Source organism: Urocitellus parryii, chromosome 4 (genome assembly GCF_045843805.1).
Source record: "Urocitellus parryii isolate mUroPar1 chromosome 4, mUroPar1.hap1, whole genome shotgun sequence".
Classification (NCBI taxonomy): Eukaryota; Metazoa; Chordata; class Mammalia; order Rodentia; family Sciuridae; genus Urocitellus; species Urocitellus parryii.
Genome location: NC_135534.1, coordinates 143,437,232 through 143,454,599, shown reverse-complemented (window position 1 = coordinate 143,454,599; position 17,368 = coordinate 143,437,232). Strand labels below are relative to the sequence as shown.

The following is a 17,368-nucleotide window of genomic DNA, read 5'->3' as shown; positions in this document are numbered from 1 at the left end:
TTTTCTACAATACATAAAGACCTCTACCAAATAAATAAGAAAATTCAAATAATTCATACAAATGTCAACAACAAACAGATGAAAAGTTGATCAACCTCATTAATTACCAGATAAATATAAATAAAACAGACCATTTTTTAATTGAAAATACCCAGAATTGATATGGTTATTGGAAAATTGTATTTGTAACACCATTGATGAAAGTTAAAAAGATACAACTTTTGATAAGGCAACTTGACAGTATGTATCTAAATTAATAGAGTACTTGTCCAACAACTCGGGATCTCTTATCTAAGAATCTATCCTGTAGATTTTCTAGTACAAATATGCAAATCTATATAAACAAGCCAACTGCAGCATTTGGCTAAGAAAAAAACCCAGAAACAATCTAGATGTTCACTAGTGAAGAGCAGATAAATAATTGACACAATCACACAATGAATACCATTAAAATCTATAGACAAAGGAATTACATTTGTATGTGATATGAGAAAGATGTGAATGATAGCTTGTTAGGCAACACAAATGAAAGCATTAAGTAGAATGTGGTGTGTAGCATGATCCCATTTTTGTGTATATAACATAGGCATGGAAAATAGTGTTGGAAGAACATACTCCATGCAGTCAACTGTGATTGTGTGTGTGTGTATGGTGACGGGGCGGGGTTGGGGAGGTCTTGGAAAGAGAATCATTTTCTTTATTATTTCAAACACTTGATTGAAACATTCATGTACATGCATAACTTATTCATAATTAAACAAACCAATGAGAAATGATAAGATAGCATGGTGGTATTAGCCTATAATCCTAGCTACTGAGAAGTTTGAGGCAGGAGGATCCCAGAGTCCATGAGTTGGAGACCAGCCAGGATCACATAGTGAGACCTTATCTTTCAGGGTTTGTTTGCCCATTTAAAAAAATTAGGGAAATAATACTGGCCCCCATATTTTCCACAGTTGTTGGGAGGATTAAATGAAGTTGTGGATTATTAAGAATTATTTTTATATATCTACATAACACAATTATTACCAAAATATTTTATTCTGATTAAAATAAAAGAAGGATGTGTGTGTTTTTCAGTCTTAGTAGCTTTTCTAGCCAGGAGGCGCCTTTCACGGTGGTGATCACAGTTGCTTTGGGTGCAGCTTCCTCTGGACACTTGGCATTTCTCCATGTTGTTGAGGAAGGCTGGGGTGCCGACTGCTGGAAGCATGATCCCTGGCCCCTGTGCGCACATGCACACTCATACCCACCCTCCTGTGGCCCTTGAGGTAGAAGCAGCTGCTGCCATGCAGATATTAACTTCTCTAAAGGGAGGGCTTTAGCGTGGTGTGTGCCTGATCTCCTGGGATGACTGAGCCAAGTCCATGGGTGCTTTTGCACCTTAAACCTTTCTGAGGCCCTGGCCCCTCCCCCCCCCCCAGGCCTGCCCGCTGCCCCTTACTGAAGCCAGATCTTAATCTGCTCATTGCATGAGGATTTCCAGTCCTAATGGACTGGGCCATGTGAGAGATTACTGAGAGGAAGAGGCTGCGCAGAGGCTCAGAGACTCCACACTAATCTGCTGAGTGGTCTGAAAACGCACAGCTGTGGGAGCTCACTTGGCTTTCAGGCGTTTTGTCAGGATGTTTGTCAGGGGGCCTGTTCCTGCAGCCCTGCTGAGTGTTTGGTTAGGAGGCATAATCTTTTTTTGGACAGGATCTCTCAAATGTAAAGTGACAGATGCAAATTGGAAGACCCCGCTTGGCCGTCATAAATAACAGTAAACTGTTGAATCTTGCTGAGTTGTAAATCTATGATTGCCAAAGGTCTGTAGGTCACTGGAACTTAGCATAAGGGGTGGGGGCACTTAACAAATGGGCAGCTCTTATTTCCTGACCAGACAGAAGCTGGTCTGTTGGGATTTATTTAGAAATCTATATAAATGTATTTTAATTGGATATGACCATTACTCAGAAAAACATACTGTTCTAAAGAGATTTTTTAAAAAAATGCACATATATGCCCTACCTATAATGTGCATGTACGCATTCTTCCTGAGAGGGTGCTAAAGGTCCTGAGGTTCTGTTGTTGCTTTGGGTGTGCATATGTGTATTCCCAAAATATTATCTTATATACGTATATAATTTCCATCATTTGTAAAGGTGGTATTTAGTTTATCAAGTAGCATATGTGTATGCACAGGACTCTGGCTTCCTTCCCCAGGCCCCACAAAGCTATATTTTCTTCCCTGGATATATTTAAAAAGAGACTAGAGCAGAGTCCCAAGTGTCTGAAATGTTTGAAGACTACATAGAACTGATAAGGCTCCCTAATGATCTTTGCTTCTAGAACATAAAACAGAAATCATGCTGAGTTGGATGAAGCAAGAGCAATATACTATAAACAGTGTAAGTCTGACAATTCTAGGCAGGGATCTGTTTTGCAAGAGCAGCTTTGTGCAGTGAGCTCAATGGCATTGAAAAGTTAGCAGGCCTTGTACATACAAATGCCAGTCAGGGGACAATGAAGAAGGTTCTAGTCAGGAAGAGGATGCGGATATGGGCCTCTCACTCCCTCACTGCCATGGGATATGACCCAGTAAACCAATGATATTGAGAAATGTCATACTTACCTTTTCCTTTCTTAAAAAATGACCTATTATTTTTAAATATTTATTTTTTGATTGTAGTTGGACACAATACCTTTATTTTACTTGTTTATTTTTATGTGGTGCTGAGGGTCGAACCCAGGGCCTCGAACATGCTACGTGAGCGCTCTACCACTGAGCTACAACCCAAGCCCCCCAAAAGTGACTTATTTAAAGCTAAAAAAGAATCAAAGGGGAATCTTATCTAAAAGAATTCACACATGAAAACAATTCAGCTTTTATTAGTGTCATGTTACTGGGCCTCAGCAACTTTTTAGTAGGTTTGGTGGCTTAAAGAAGAAAGACAACGGAAGTTATGTAGTGATTTGCTGGTTAATTATTGGCAAATGACATCCAGTTTAATTTATACCATAGTGTAAGGTTAGTCCTCAAACACTTTCTAGTTTTACACATAAATATTTGAGGTAGAAGAACACTTTTTTATTGATAAATCAATGATAGCAAATATCAGTTGGAAGATTATATAGTCATTAAAATCATGTCACAGAAGAATATTCAGTGACACAGGAAGACATGAGGGACATATTAACTGTACAATGTAGGCTACACAATAACCTTTTCTATAAAATATACAAATAAATAAATGGAACAGATGGATACCAAGGCACATAGACAAAGGTTATACAGAGAGGTGATAATGGTGGACATCTTTATGTGATAGGATTGGTTTTTATTTTCTTCTTGCTTATGTGTACTTTATAAATGTTCAAGCATGAACACACATACACTTAGTTAATAATAGCATTCCAAGTTAATAAAACAACAATTGCTATGAACAAACCATACCAGCAAAGAAGGCAAGGAAAAGGTACTAGGAAATTATTGGGCGCTGGACACTGTGAACTGGACTTGGCTATGTTACTACCTTTCACCCTGCATCAAGTGATCTTTTAGGGCTTTAAGACAACAAAATGGAGATACAGAGGACTTTAGGATCATGTCCAGCATCATATAGGCAGGAGGTAGCAACATCAGGTTTTGTCCTTTTCCATTGGATACCATCTTGCCTCAGGGCACTTAGTTCTGCTTTCCTGACCAGGCAAACACAAGGAACATTTGCATTTCTTATCCTGGGGTCCCACTGGAGTTATTGTCTCATGAAATAGCAGTGAGCAAAGCCTTTTTCCTGTTTTACTGAGTCAGGCCCTCTACCTTAATAAGGCAAAGATTTCACAGAATTTTCCAAGCACTGAATTATCTATTTACTAGGATGGACAGAGCTTCCAATTTTTACTTTATTTTTCAGCTGAGCAAAATTAGATTTCCTCATCTTTTAATGAAATCTTCAGACCTGGGGTGGACTGATTGAGGAACAGAACTGGGCCAGACTTGTAAAATGTCTGTCAGTGTTCTGCACTTGTTCAGATATTGGGAATCACATGTGAAATCCATGTTGGTTTGGTTCAAGTGAACTCTGAGCCCTCCCTCCAGCCCCTGAGTGTTTGTAAAGACTTCCAGGGCTACAGGAAGCTGAGGGTGAGCTCTGTTGCTCTCATCTGTTCTCCATGTAAGAAAGCATATAACAGCACAATCATCCATGTGCAAATAGAGAAGTCCCTTGGTGTTTGGATAACCACATCTGTGCCTGGTCTTGAGTCTGTTATTTCTCAAAATTCTACTTTGCCATCTTCCACTTGTCCATATGCAACAATCTTTGAGGACGGCACCCCTATGGGACAGTTGGGACTGAGAGAGTGAAGCCCTGCCATCCATGGCAGCTTGGTTTAGGGCTTCCATTCAGTATTTGGGTTTTAAACTGAGACTATAGGAAACAGGCATCTCATGTATCTGGCTCTCCACAGCACTTCGTAGGTGGACATGGTGGTGCCTGTGTGGTCCCGTGGAACACTATCTGTGAACCATCAAGACTGTTTCTGTTTATTGTTCTCTTCACTCTCCCAGATTCACTGTGGGATACGATCTCATTACGGGGACATGATTCCATTAGAGGGATATGACCTGGTAAACCAATGATACTAAGGAATGTCATACTTACCTTTTCCTTTTTTAAAAAAGAGTGACTTATTTAAAGCTAAAAGGGCCATCTTGTGTAAGAGAATTCACACATGAAAACAATCCAGCTTTTACGGGTGTCATGTTACTGGGGAAGGACAACAGAGAGTTGAAATTGTGGGTTTTTTTCCTGAGGTGTTAGACTGAGGTGTTAGCAAGAGGGTTTCAATTGTAATTCTCTGCTCTCTAGGACTTTAATTTGAACAAATTGAAAATTGAACTCTTACTAAATTTAATTTAGAAGAGTAGTTGTTAACGTTCTGAAAAAAGGGAGTCAACAGAAATAAAATAATTTTTAAAAATTAGGGGCTGGGAAGGTGGTTCAGTGGCAGAGTGCTTGCCTCACTTGTGTGAGGCACTGGGTTTGATCCTCAGCACCACATGAAAATAAATAAACAAAATAAAAATATTGTGTCCATCTACAACTAAAAAAGTAATTTTTTTAAAAAAATTAGCTGTATGTAGTACATGATATAAAGGAATAATTTCATTTTGCTCGGGAGAAAGCTTTCAGATCTTGTTTTCTCTTTCTCAGACATTGGGCTTTGGCATGTGGCTGGGCAAACTGATTCCCTCAGGACCTGCCTGCCCCTACACTGGAAGAGAAAATGATTTTAGTAGATGATATTTGAGGACTATGGGAGGCACTGGCATCAGGTTAGAAGAATAGATCATAAGGAACTGTATGAGGAAAATGGTGGTAACCAAATACTACCTTCTACTGTGTCCTCCTTCCCTGAACATTTAGAGTCATGACAGGTTAGGAGCAAGTTCAGGCTTTCTGTGGATCTGGAAGGCATGTGTGATGCATGTGTCTGCAGCGTCCATGTCAAAGTGTTGGGGTGTCTATCTGTGGTATCTAAACTTGTATACTTCTTATATATGTAAGTGACAGGGGATTAGGGACCACCTTGCTCCCTTTTCAAGTGGGAAGTGAAGGAAATGTTCTTCAGTGGCAGGGACGTCCCTCCAGGTGAGCACCCCTTCTGCAGGGCTGGCTGGGGTTGCCCATCTTCCAGCCAAATCCAGACCCTGTGCAGGTGCAGGTGCAGCCAGGCGACAGCAGAATGCCATCGTTGGCTTTCTCTGGGCTGTGGTCTGGGATCACTCAGGAATAAAAGTCAAATGCTGCCTGTTTCATTGCTGTAAACAAAACCAAAACAGGATATATAAGTAGACCAACTTTCCCTTGAAAGGTAGCCGTCTGCTACTTTGACAGAGCATAGCATTTCTAGGACTTTTTCAGAAACTGAAATGGTGGTTAGAGAATCTACTACCTCAAAAATAATTTTTTAATTGTGGGGACTGTGGGGTTTGTGATCATTTGTGTTATGTTCACAATTTTACAAAGAGTTTTTCTTTACAGAGTCTCATGTTAAGTGATTTTTCACTACCTTATCCCTTCTTGACCACCTCTGAGATTTTTCTTGAGCCCCAAGGAAGGGAAATGGTTCTTACTTAGTCAGGGGTAGAACGAAGAGTCATATCAAGGCCTTTTACTTCAAATTGAGTGATTTGTATTTAAACAGCAAGGACTCCAAAAATTCTGTGTCCTTTATTAATTACTAAATCTTGAAAACTATGCTTTTTCTCATGACATTTATCTTGGACTTGTTGGGAGAAGGAAGATTGACACAAGAGGAGACCTAGACACACGCAGGAGAAGATGATGTGAAGACAGAGGCAGAGAGAGGAGTGATGTGGCCGCGAAGCCATCAGTGCATGGAGATAACAGAGATTGAAAGAAGCCAAGAGGACCCTCCCCTGGAGCCTTCAGAGGATGCGTGGCTCTGCTGATACCTTAATTTTGGACTCAGTCTTCAAAACTTCAATGGATTATTTCTGTTATCTTACCCACCAAGTTTATGGCAATCGGTTATGACAGTCTTAGGAAATGAATACAGATTTGGGGTTAGATTACAGATTTTTTATTAATTTCCTAGGGCGACCATAACAAATTACCATGACTTGGTGTCTCACAAGAACAGAAATTTATGCTGTCACAGCTCTGGGGACCATAAGCTGAAATGAAGGTGTTGGCAGGGCCACATTCCCTGAGGTTCCAGGGGAGAATCTGTATCATGGCTTTTCTATCTTCTGGTGGCAATCAGCATTCCTTGGCTTCCCAGGTTTGTGGCCACGTCACTCCAGTCTCTGCCTCTGTCTTGACATCCTCCTCGTCTTTGTGTCTTCACTTTTCTCTGTCTATCCTAGTTACTACAAAATGCCATCTATTCTACTGGTCCCTATCAGTTAACCTACAACCTGGTAGCTGGTGAAAACTGGGAGTTAGTTTTTGATTCCTTTGCTCATCGCTTGGTACTAGTTATTGGTTATTGTTTAAGAAATTACTATGAAACTTAGTGGCTTCTAACAGCAATATGTATTTTGGTTGGGGTGGGGGAAGTACTGGGATTTGAATCCCTAAACACTTTACCACTGAGCTACATCCCCAGCCATTTTTATTTTTTTTTATTTTTTATTTTTTTTATTTTTGGTCGTTCAAAACATTACATAGTTCTTAATACATCATATTTCACAGTTTGATTCAAGTGGGTTATGAACTCCCAGTTTTACCCAGTATAAAGATTGCTGTATCACATCAGTTACCCTTCCATTGATTGACATATTGCCTTTCTAGTGTCTGATGTATTCTGCTGTCTGACTTATTCTCTACTATCCCCCCTCCCCTCCCCTCCCCTCCCCTTTTCTCTCTCTACCCCTTCTACTGTAAATCATTTCTTCCATTTGTATTATCTTGTCTTACCCCTCCTTTCCTCTTATATGTCATTTTGTATAACCCTGAGGATTGCCTTCCATTTCCATGCGATTTCCCTTCTCACTTCCTTTCCCTCCCACCTCTCACCCCTGTTAATGTAAATTTTCTTCTCAAGCTCTTCGTCCCTACCCTGTCCTTGTTTCCTCCCCTTATATCAAAGGAGTCATTTGGTATTTGTTTTTTAAAGATTGACTAGCTTCACTTAGCATAATCTGCTCTAATGCCATCCATTTCCCTCCAAATTCTATGATTTTGTCATTTTTTAATGCAGAGTAATACTCCATTGTGTATAAATGCCACATTTTTTTTATCCATTCATCTATTGAAGGGCATCTAGGCTGATTCCACAATCTTGCTATCGTGAATTGTGCTGCTATGAACATCGATGTAGCAGTGTCCCTGTAGCATGCTCTTGTTAGGTCTTTAGGGAATAGACCGAGAAGGGGAATAGCTGGGTCAAATGGTGGTTCCATTCCCAGCTTTCCAAGAAATCTCCATACTGCTTTCCAAATTGGCTGCACCAATTTGCAGTCCCACCAGCAATGAACAAGAGTGCCCTTTTCCCCGCATCCTCTCCAGCACTTATTGTTGTTTGACTTCCTAATGGCTGCCAATCTTACTGGAGTGAGATGGTATCTTAGGGTAGTTTTGATTTGCATTTCTCTGACTGCTAGCGATGGTGAGCATTTTTTCATGTACTTATTGATTGATTGTATGTCCTCCTCTGAGAAGTGTCTGTTCAGGTCCTTGGCCCATTTATTGATTGGGTTATTTGTTATCTTATTGTCTAATTTTTTGAGTTCTTTGTATATTCTGGTTATTAGGGCTCTATCTGAAGTGTGTGGAGTAAAGATTCGTTCCCAGGATGTAGGCTCCCTGTTTATCTCTCTTATTGTTTCTTTTGCTGAGAAAAAACTTTTTAGTTTGAGTAAGTCCCATTTGTTGATTCTAGTTGTTAACTCTTGTGCTATGGGTGTCCTATTGAGGAATTTGGAGCCTGATCCCACAGTATGTAGATCATAACCAACTTTTTCTTCTATCAGATGCCGTGTCTCTGATTTAATATCAAGCTCCTTGATCCATTTGAGTTAACTTTTGTGCATGGCGAGAGATAGGGATTCAGATTCATTTTGATGCAAATGGATTTCCAGTTTTCCCAGCACCATTTGTTGAAGATGCTATCCTTCCTCCATTGCATGCTTTTAGCCCCTTTATCAAATATAAGATAGTTGTAGTTTTGTGGATTGGTTACTGTGTCCTCTATTCTGTACCATTGGTCCACCCGCCTGTTTTGGTACCAGTACCATGCTGTTTTTGTTACTATTGCTCTGTAGTATAGTTTGAAGTCTGGAATAGCTATACCGCCTGATTCACACTTCCTGCTTAGTATTGTTTTTGCTATTCTGGGTCTTTTATTATTCCATATGAATTTCATGATTCTTTTATCTATTTCTACAAGAAGTGCTGTTGGGATTTTGATTGGCATTGCATTGAACTTATAGAGAACTTTTGGTAATATCGCCATTTTGATGATGTTAGTTCTGCCTATCCATGAGCAGGGTATATTTTTCCATCTTCTAAGGTCTTCTTCTATATCTTTCTTTAGGGATCTGTAATTTTCATTGTATAAATCTTTCACCTCTTTTGTTAGGTTGATTCCCAAGTATTTTATTTTTTTGGGGGATATTGTGAATGGAGTAGTTGTCCTCATTTCCGTTTCAGAGTGTTTGTCGCTGATATACAGGAATGCCTTTGATTTATGCGTGTTGATCTTATATCCTGCCACTTTGCTGAATTCATTTATTAGCTCTAATAGCTTCTTTGTGGACCCTTTTGGGTCTGCTAGGTATAGAATCATATCATCTGCAAATAGTGATAATTTAAGTTCTTCTTTTCCTATTTTTATGCCTTTAATTTCTTTCGTCTGTCTAATTGCTCTGGCCAGTGTTTCGAGGACTATGTTGAACAGAAGTGGTGAGAGAGGGCATCCCTGTCTTGTACCAGATCTTAGAGGGAATGCCTTCAATTTTTCTCCATTCAGAATGATGCTGGCCTGTGGCTTATCATAGATTGCTTTTACAATGTTGAGGTATGATCCAGTTATCCCTAATTTTTCTAGAGTTTTGAACATAAAGGGATGCTGTACTTTGTCGAAAGCTTTTTCTGCATCTATCGAGATGATCATATGGTTCTTATTTTTAAGTCTATTGATGTGGTGAATAACATTTATTGATTTCCGTATATTGAACCAGCCTTGCATCCCAGGGATGAATCCTACTTGATCATGGTGTATAATTTTTTTGATATGTATTTGAATCCGATTCGCCAGAATTTTATTGAGGATTTTTGCGTCAAGGTTCATTAGAGATATTGGTCTGTAGTTTTCTTTCTTTGAAGTGTCTTTGTCTGGTTTCGGAATCAGGGTGATGTTGGCCTCGTAGAATGAATTTGGAAGTTCTCCCTCTTTTTCTATTTCCTGAAATAGCTTGAAAAGTATTGGTGTTAGTTCCTCTTTAAAGGTTTTGTAAAACTCTGCTGTATACCCATCCGGTCCTGGGCTTTTCTTAGTTGGTAATCTTTTGATGGTTTCTTCTATTTCTTCTATTGTTATTGGTCTGTTTAGGTTGTCTATATCCTCCTGACTCAATCTGGGCAGATCATAAGACTTAAGGAATTTATCGATGCCTTCACTATCTTCTATTTTATTGGAGTATAAGGATTCAAAATAATTTCTGATTTTCTTCTGTATTTCTGAAGTGTCTGTTGTGATATTGCCTTTTTCATCCCGTATGCTAGTAATTTGGGTTCTCTCTCTTCTTCTCTTCGTTAGCATGGCTAAGGGTCTGTTGATTTTATTTATTTTTTCAAAGAACCAACTTTTAGTTTTGTCAATTTTTTCAATTGTTTCTTTTGTTTCAATTTCATTAATTTCAGCTCTGATTTTAATTATTTCTTGCCTTCTACTTCTTTTGCTGTTGTTTTGCTCTTCTTTTTCTAGGCTTGTGAGATGAAGTATGAGATCATTTATTTGTTGGTTTTTTCTTTTTTTGAGGAATGAACTCCAAGCAATGAATTTTCCTCTTAGAACTGCTTTCAATGTGTCCCATAGATTCCGATATGTTGTGTCTGTGTTTTCATTTAACTCTAGGAAGTTTTTAATTTCCTCCTTGATGTCTTCTAAAACCCATTGATCATTCAGCAACCTATTGTTCATTCTCCAAGTGATGCTTGATTTTTCCTTCCTTCTTTTATCATTGATTTTCAGTTTCATTCCATTATGATCAGATAAGATGCATGATATTATCTCTACCCCTTTATCTTGTCTAAGAGTTGCCCTGTGACATAATATATGGTCTATTTTTGAGAAGGTTCCATGTGCTGCTGAGAAAAAAGTGTAACTACTTGATGTTGGGTGGTATAGTCTATATATGTCAATTAAGTCTAGGTTGTTAATTGTGTTGTTGAGTTCTATAGTTTCCTTATTTAGATCTGTCGAGTGGTGAGAGAGGTGAGTTGAAGTCTCCCATGATTATTGTATGGTGGTCTATTAGACTCTTGAACTTGAGAAGAGTTTGCTTGATGAACACAGCTGCACCATTATTTGGGGCATATATATTTATGATTGTTATGTCTTGTTGGTGTATGGTTCCCTTGAGCAGTATGAAGTGTCCTTCTTTATCCCTTTTGATTAACTTTGGCTTGAAATCTATTTTATTAGATATGAGTATGGACACTCCTGCTTGTTTCCTCAGTCCATATGAGTGGTATGATTTTTCCCAACCTTTCACCTTCAGTCTATGAATATCTTTTCCTATCAGATGCGTCTCTTGTAAGCAGCATATTGTTGGGTCTTGTTTTGTGATCCATTCTACTAGCCTGTGTCTCTTAATTGGTGAGTTTAAGCCATTAACATTTAGGGTTATTATTGAGATATGGTTTGTTCTTCTAGCCATATTTGTTTACTAATGTTACTAAACCTGATTTGTTATCCTCTTTGACTACTTTCCCCCCTTTACTGTCCTACCTCCCATAGTTGGTTTTCAATGTTATTTTCCATTTCCTCTTCCTGTAATGTTTTGCCAAGGATTTTTTGAAGAGATGGTTTTCTAGCTGCGAATTCTTTTAATTTTTGTTTATCGTGGAAGGTTTTAATTTCATCTTCTATCCTGAAGCTTAATTTCGCCGGATACACGATTCTTGGTTGGAACCCATTTTCTTTCAGTGTTTGAAATATGTTATTTCAGGATCTTCTAGCTTTCAGAGTCTGTGTTGAGAGATCAGCTGTTATCCTGATTGGTTTACCCCTAAATGTAATCTGCTTTCTTTCTCTTGCAGTTTTTAAAATTTTCTCCTTATTCTGTATGTTGGACATCTTCATTATAATGTGTCTAGGTGTGGATCTCTTATGATTTTGCACATTCGGCGTCCTGTAGGCTTCTAGGATTTGGGATTCTGTCTCATTCTTCAAGTCTGGGAAGTTTTCTTGTATTATTTCACTGAATAGACTTTTTATTCCTTTGGTTTGGAGCTCTGTGCCTTCCTGTATCCCAATGACTCTTAAATTTGGTCTTTTGATATTGTCCCATAACTCTTGGATGTTCTGCTCATGGTTTCTTAGCAGACTTGCTGAGCTGTCTATGTTCTTTTCCAGTTGACATACTTTGTCTTCATTGTCTGATGTTCTCTCTTCTAAGTGATCTACTCTGCTGGTAGTATTCTCAATTGAGTTTTTGAGTTGGTTTATTGTTTCCTGCATTTCTAGGATTTCTATTTGTTTGTTTTTTATTACCTCTATCTCCCTGTGAAATTGATCTTTTACTTCCTGGATTTGTTTGTCAATGTGATCTTTCATTATCTGATTTTGCTGTCTCATGTCTTCCTTGAGACTCCAGATCATCTGAAGCATGTATATCGTGACCTCTCTATCTGACATTCCATCTGTTGCACCTATTACCTCTTCTAAAGTTGAGTTGACCTGCATTGCCTGTGATCCTTTCTTTCCTTGTCTTTTCATACTGCTGGCGTTTCTTTCTGCTTGGTGAAACTGTTGTGTTTTGAAATTTTCTCTCTATTTATTTATATTGCTCTTGTATAGTTGAAAAATCACCCTTGCAGGGCAGGTAGTGGCTGTGATCCTCCTCCAATTGGTGTGATTCGTCTACCACGCTGGCAGGCCCTAGGTCTGCTCTGCTGATCGGTCAAAGGTCCGCCTACCCAGCAGGCACGAGGGGCACCTCTGTCACTCCGCAGGTTGCTGGGCCTAACCTCCCGATGGGTCGAAGGTTCGCCTAGCTTGCAGGCACTGGGGGAGGGGTCTATTCCGCCCCTCAGCAAGCCACCGGCCCTGTCCTACTTGTGGGTCCTGTCCGCGTTCCCTGCAGACACGTGTAGCTGTTCTGTCACTCTGCAGGTTGCTGGACCTGACCCGCCCGTGGGTTGCAGGTTTGCCTAGCTTGCAGGCATGCTCGCACTGAAGTCGTGGCGGATTCACTCCATCTAGGCCCTTTTCTTGACACGGTGCTGAATCCTTGTCGACAGATCTCCTTTAATGGTCTTTACTTCTTCTTTTAAGAAGCAGCAACATACGCTGCGGTGGTGGTGGTGCGCGAGCACAGAGCGGCTCACTCACTCCCTGCCGCCATCTTCCTATTTTTTTATTTTGAGACAGGATCTCTCTTAAGTTGCTGAGGGTCTTGCTAAGTTGCTGAAGCTTGCCTTGAACTTGTGACCCTCCTGTGTTGCCTCTTGAGTGCTTCATGACATGATGGGTGGCCTCTTCCAGAATGAGCAGTCCAAGAGAGCAAGGGGAAGTGTCAATATCACCTGTGGTGTCACCTTGGAAGCAATAAAGTTATCAGCTCTTACAGTATTACACTGATCATCCAGGGAATGTGCAGAGGCCTGAATGCCAGAGGAGAAGGACCACTGGGGGCCATGTTGGAGGCTCTTCTTTCCCATATTCCATTCTAGTGATATATATATATATATATATATATATATATATATATATATATATGGAAATATTGACCCTAGGATAGCTTTGCTGTTGAGCTAGAAGAGATAGCTTACCCTGGCTTATAGGCTACATCAGTACTCCTCAAATGAATTATCTGGGAGAAGAGGAGGGATCTTGTTGAAGTACAGATTTCTTCTTCAGTAGGTCTTGGATGGGCCTTGAGGTGCTGCATTTCTATCAGTCTTGCTGGTGGTGCTTACCCTGCAGGTCCTGCATGTCACAGCGGGGCTGCTCACCAAGCCTGGTAGAATTACCTGTGGAGCTTTAAAAACAACTAATATCTGGATCTTACTCCAAGAGACTGTGATTTAATTAATCTGGAATTCAATCTGAGTACTTTTTTTTAAGCTTCAAAATGATTCTGTTTTGAAAAAAACTTTTAGAACCACTGGACTGGGTTTCTGAGCCCTGTTAAAAAAAAAAAAAGTGTAGTGAATAATGCTCTTCAGATCTGTGCTTCTGATCTTTTAAAAAGCCAGTCTTGTAGTTCTAGAAGTAGTCTGACTACGCTCATGGATGACTTCCAGGTCTCTACTTAGTGTGACTTGATAATTTCTTCTGGGTCCCCAGCACATGTTGTCACATAGTGGCAGAAATAGAATCCCTACCTTCAGGAGAGTGGTTTCCCTGATGAATGCAGTTAAATTATGCATGCTGAGGATATGGGTGCTGTCATCTAGGGCCCCTGCTGTGTGAGCTTGCTCAGAGGCCCAGGAAGCAGGGGAAGGGAGTAAATACTCATTTTCTTTGTCCTTGTAATTTCTAGCATGTTCATGTGCATAGCTTCTGAGTCAGGAACAAACTAAGAACTTTTATGGTTCCAGTGAATCCCTTGGTTATCAAAAGCAGATGTTTCAAACTACTAAGCTCAATGAGCCATATCCTATTTATAGGCTAACAATGGACTACTAGGTTTGAGTGTCCCAAATGGTCTAGGAGACTCTGGACAATGCCAAAAGTTCCCTCTACCCCTGACCCTCCCCAACCTAAAGCCTATTCCTAAAGCCCAGTTCCTTTGGCTAAGGAATTGATTGTATGTTAACAGAGTCTTGGACACTTTCTTATTGAATGCCTTCAATTCCATGCAACTTGGATTGATTTTTTTTTCCTTTTTTATGAATGGTTTAGATTGGACGACTGATTATTGGCCAGAATGGCATCTTATCAACTCCTGCAGTTTCCTGCATTATCAGGAAGATCAAGGCGGCTGGTGGGATCATTCTAACAGCTAGTCACTGTCCTGGAGGACCAGGGGGAGAGTTTGGAGTGAAGTTTAATGTTGCCAATGGAGGTATGTGATTCAGAATATTCCACAAGCATGACTTTTTTTCCTTTTCTATTATCATAGTTTTACCAGGACCCTCTGATGGTAGATGAGCAAGGCAGAGAGGAATTGGCTCAAGAAAATCTAGTGAGGTGCCCAATATGATGAAATAAGGAAGTGACATATTGGGCTCTTGAACCCATTTGGTTGGTTGCCTGCCTCCTGCACTGTTTAGCACAGTGAAATAGCAGATAGTTGATGCTTATCTGATAATGGAAGGCCTTTGGATTTTAATGTTGGAATACACTCTGAATGTCATCTAGACTGTTCCTTTCATTTTACAGATGTAATTGTAGTCCTGAGAGGCTGTGTTGCCGTGGAAGGTCATACTGTTCCTCAGGGACAGACAAATGATTTTAAACCTAAGTTCTAGGCTTTAACATTGAATTCTTCATGTTCACATGTATTGGCATCATTCATGAAACTACCTTCCTAATGGCATAGAGAGATTTAATTGGCTTTTACTATAGTATTGTGTGTTATGCAGATAAATCTAGTGGGTAAAAAACCAATTGTCTGCAGCATTAATAGGCACAGGGAAATGGGACATATTTGGAATGATGTGTCTATTAAAATATATTTAGAGGTAGGACCATTCTAAGCATGTTTTTAAGTGGAGGAGAAATGGAAACCATGAAAAAATGCCAATGTTTTGAGCACTTACAGTGGGTCAGTAACCATGCTCAGCACTTTTCATGTTGTTCCACTGAATTCCCATAACAAACTGATGAAGTAACTGGGGAATTGAAAGATTAAAAAGTCCTTGACCAATAGCACAGAGTAAGTTGTGGAGTTAGTTTAAAACCTAGACTCTAGGTAGGCAGAGGACTTATGAAGAAGGTGGCAAAAATGGGTACAGCTGTAGCTTTAAAGGGTGCAGAATTAGTTGGCCTAACAAATTATGAAAAAAGGCTCATTGCTAAGATAAGGGGGCAAGAACAGAGAAGGAACTTGGGACAAATGATGATATTTTGTAAAAATACTCTCTAAAATTTGTTGAGGAGTCTTAAGAAGTTGTGAGGATCCTGGTAAGCAGTCTCGTACTTCCAGGAACCCAGTTTGTGTAACTTCACAACTTCCTACAGTGCCTGGGAGTCTGGGAAGGGTAGCAGGGGCAGATGATGGTGGTGTGCCAAGACTGGCAAAAGGCATCAAGGGAGCGGCCGAGCATCAAGATGGCAAGTATGGTGACAAGTGTCTGAGCTAACATCAGATTGTCAGGATTCAAATGAAGCCTCCGTGATATGACCTTCACTAAGTCATGCCATCTTTTCCAATTTCTGAGTCTCCATTTGGAAAATGAGGGTAATCATTCTTCCTCTGCTTTTTTGAGTGCTAAATTCCATATAAAGTATGAAATGTGTTCTATGTAAGTTTCCATACTTGTTGCCTTGAGCTCTGATGCTAATAAAGGCAGGGCTCAAATGGTGGACCACAGAGTCCCCTCTGGATCAAGAGTCTAGTAAAACTAGAATTGGCTGAAGGCCTGAGATTGATCAAGTGACAACAGCCTTCAGTGTAGGAGTGAGGAATGGGTCAGGAGTCAGGTGAACAGATGATAAAGAATTTTTGGACTGAAGAGGTTTAAAATTGATATTTCACAAGAAGGATTTTAAGAGAGAAAAAAACAGTTAAGTTATGCCTATGCCCAGCAGTGATAAAAGTAAAGTGAAGAGGAAAGTCATTGGAGTAGACAGTGTTAAGGGACTTGGAAGTTGCCAAGGAGTTCAGAAGTTGTTGGTGAATGATGAGATTTTCAACATGGATGGTTGAGTGGCATCACAGACAATCATGTAGCCTGCTAGAACTACTATGTTTTGATATTAAAGCTCAGAGACTTCTTAAAATTGATAGATACATCCAGAGATCATGATGTGATACTGCAGGCAAAGAGGGTGCAGGGGCATATTCATACATCTGGCAAACATAAAATATGCAAGGACTACTTACTTTTTAAGTTTGTGAAGGGTAAAAAATAATAAGGAATGAAGGAGAAGGGCAATATTTATTTATTTGAGGTTTCCACTTTTTCTATTCAAGGAGGTAATTGTTGGTGCAATCTATGAAGCTGTCCATTGCCATGCCTTTTTATGGACATTTTTTAGGAGATAGTAATGAGGCTGTTCTCAAAGGCAGCATTGTCCAAAATAAGTATATTATGAATTACATATATAATTTTAAATTTTCTAGTAGCCACATTAAAAAGTATAAAATAGAATAAGTGAAATTAATAGTATATTTTATTTAATGTGCTATATGATAAATATTATTTCAACTTGTTATAAATATAAACTTATGAATGCAAACTATTATGTTTTAAAAATTCATTTATGCATTCATTCATTTATTATGTGGTGCTGAGGATTGAACCCAGTGCCTCACACTTGCTAGGCAAGTGCTCTACCACTGAGCCACAACTCCAGCCTGAGTTCTTAAATTTTTGATGTGCATTTTGTAACTGCAGCACATCTCCGTTTGATGAGCCACACTTCAAGTGCTCAATAGCCAGATATGGCTAGTGGTTGTTGTATTGGATAGCACAGCTCGAAGGATTGACATAAAAAACAAAGTAAGAAATAATTTCTG

General features: G+C 39.5%; 1 protein-coding gene across 1 annotated transcript in view; it reads left to right on the top strand.

Moving 5' to 3' along the window:
- The window catches only part of Pgm5 (phosphoglucomutase 5), a 168,884-nt gene that overhangs the window by 8,959 nt on the left and 142,557 nt on the right, over nucleotides 1-17,368 (top strand). The window contains exon 2 of the mRNA XM_077797016.1: nucleotides 14,587-14,749. Coding sequence (XP_077653142.1) covers nucleotides 14,587-14,749 — 163 coding nt within the window. The remainder of the gene's footprint in view (nucleotides 1-14,586; nucleotides 14,750-17,368) is intronic.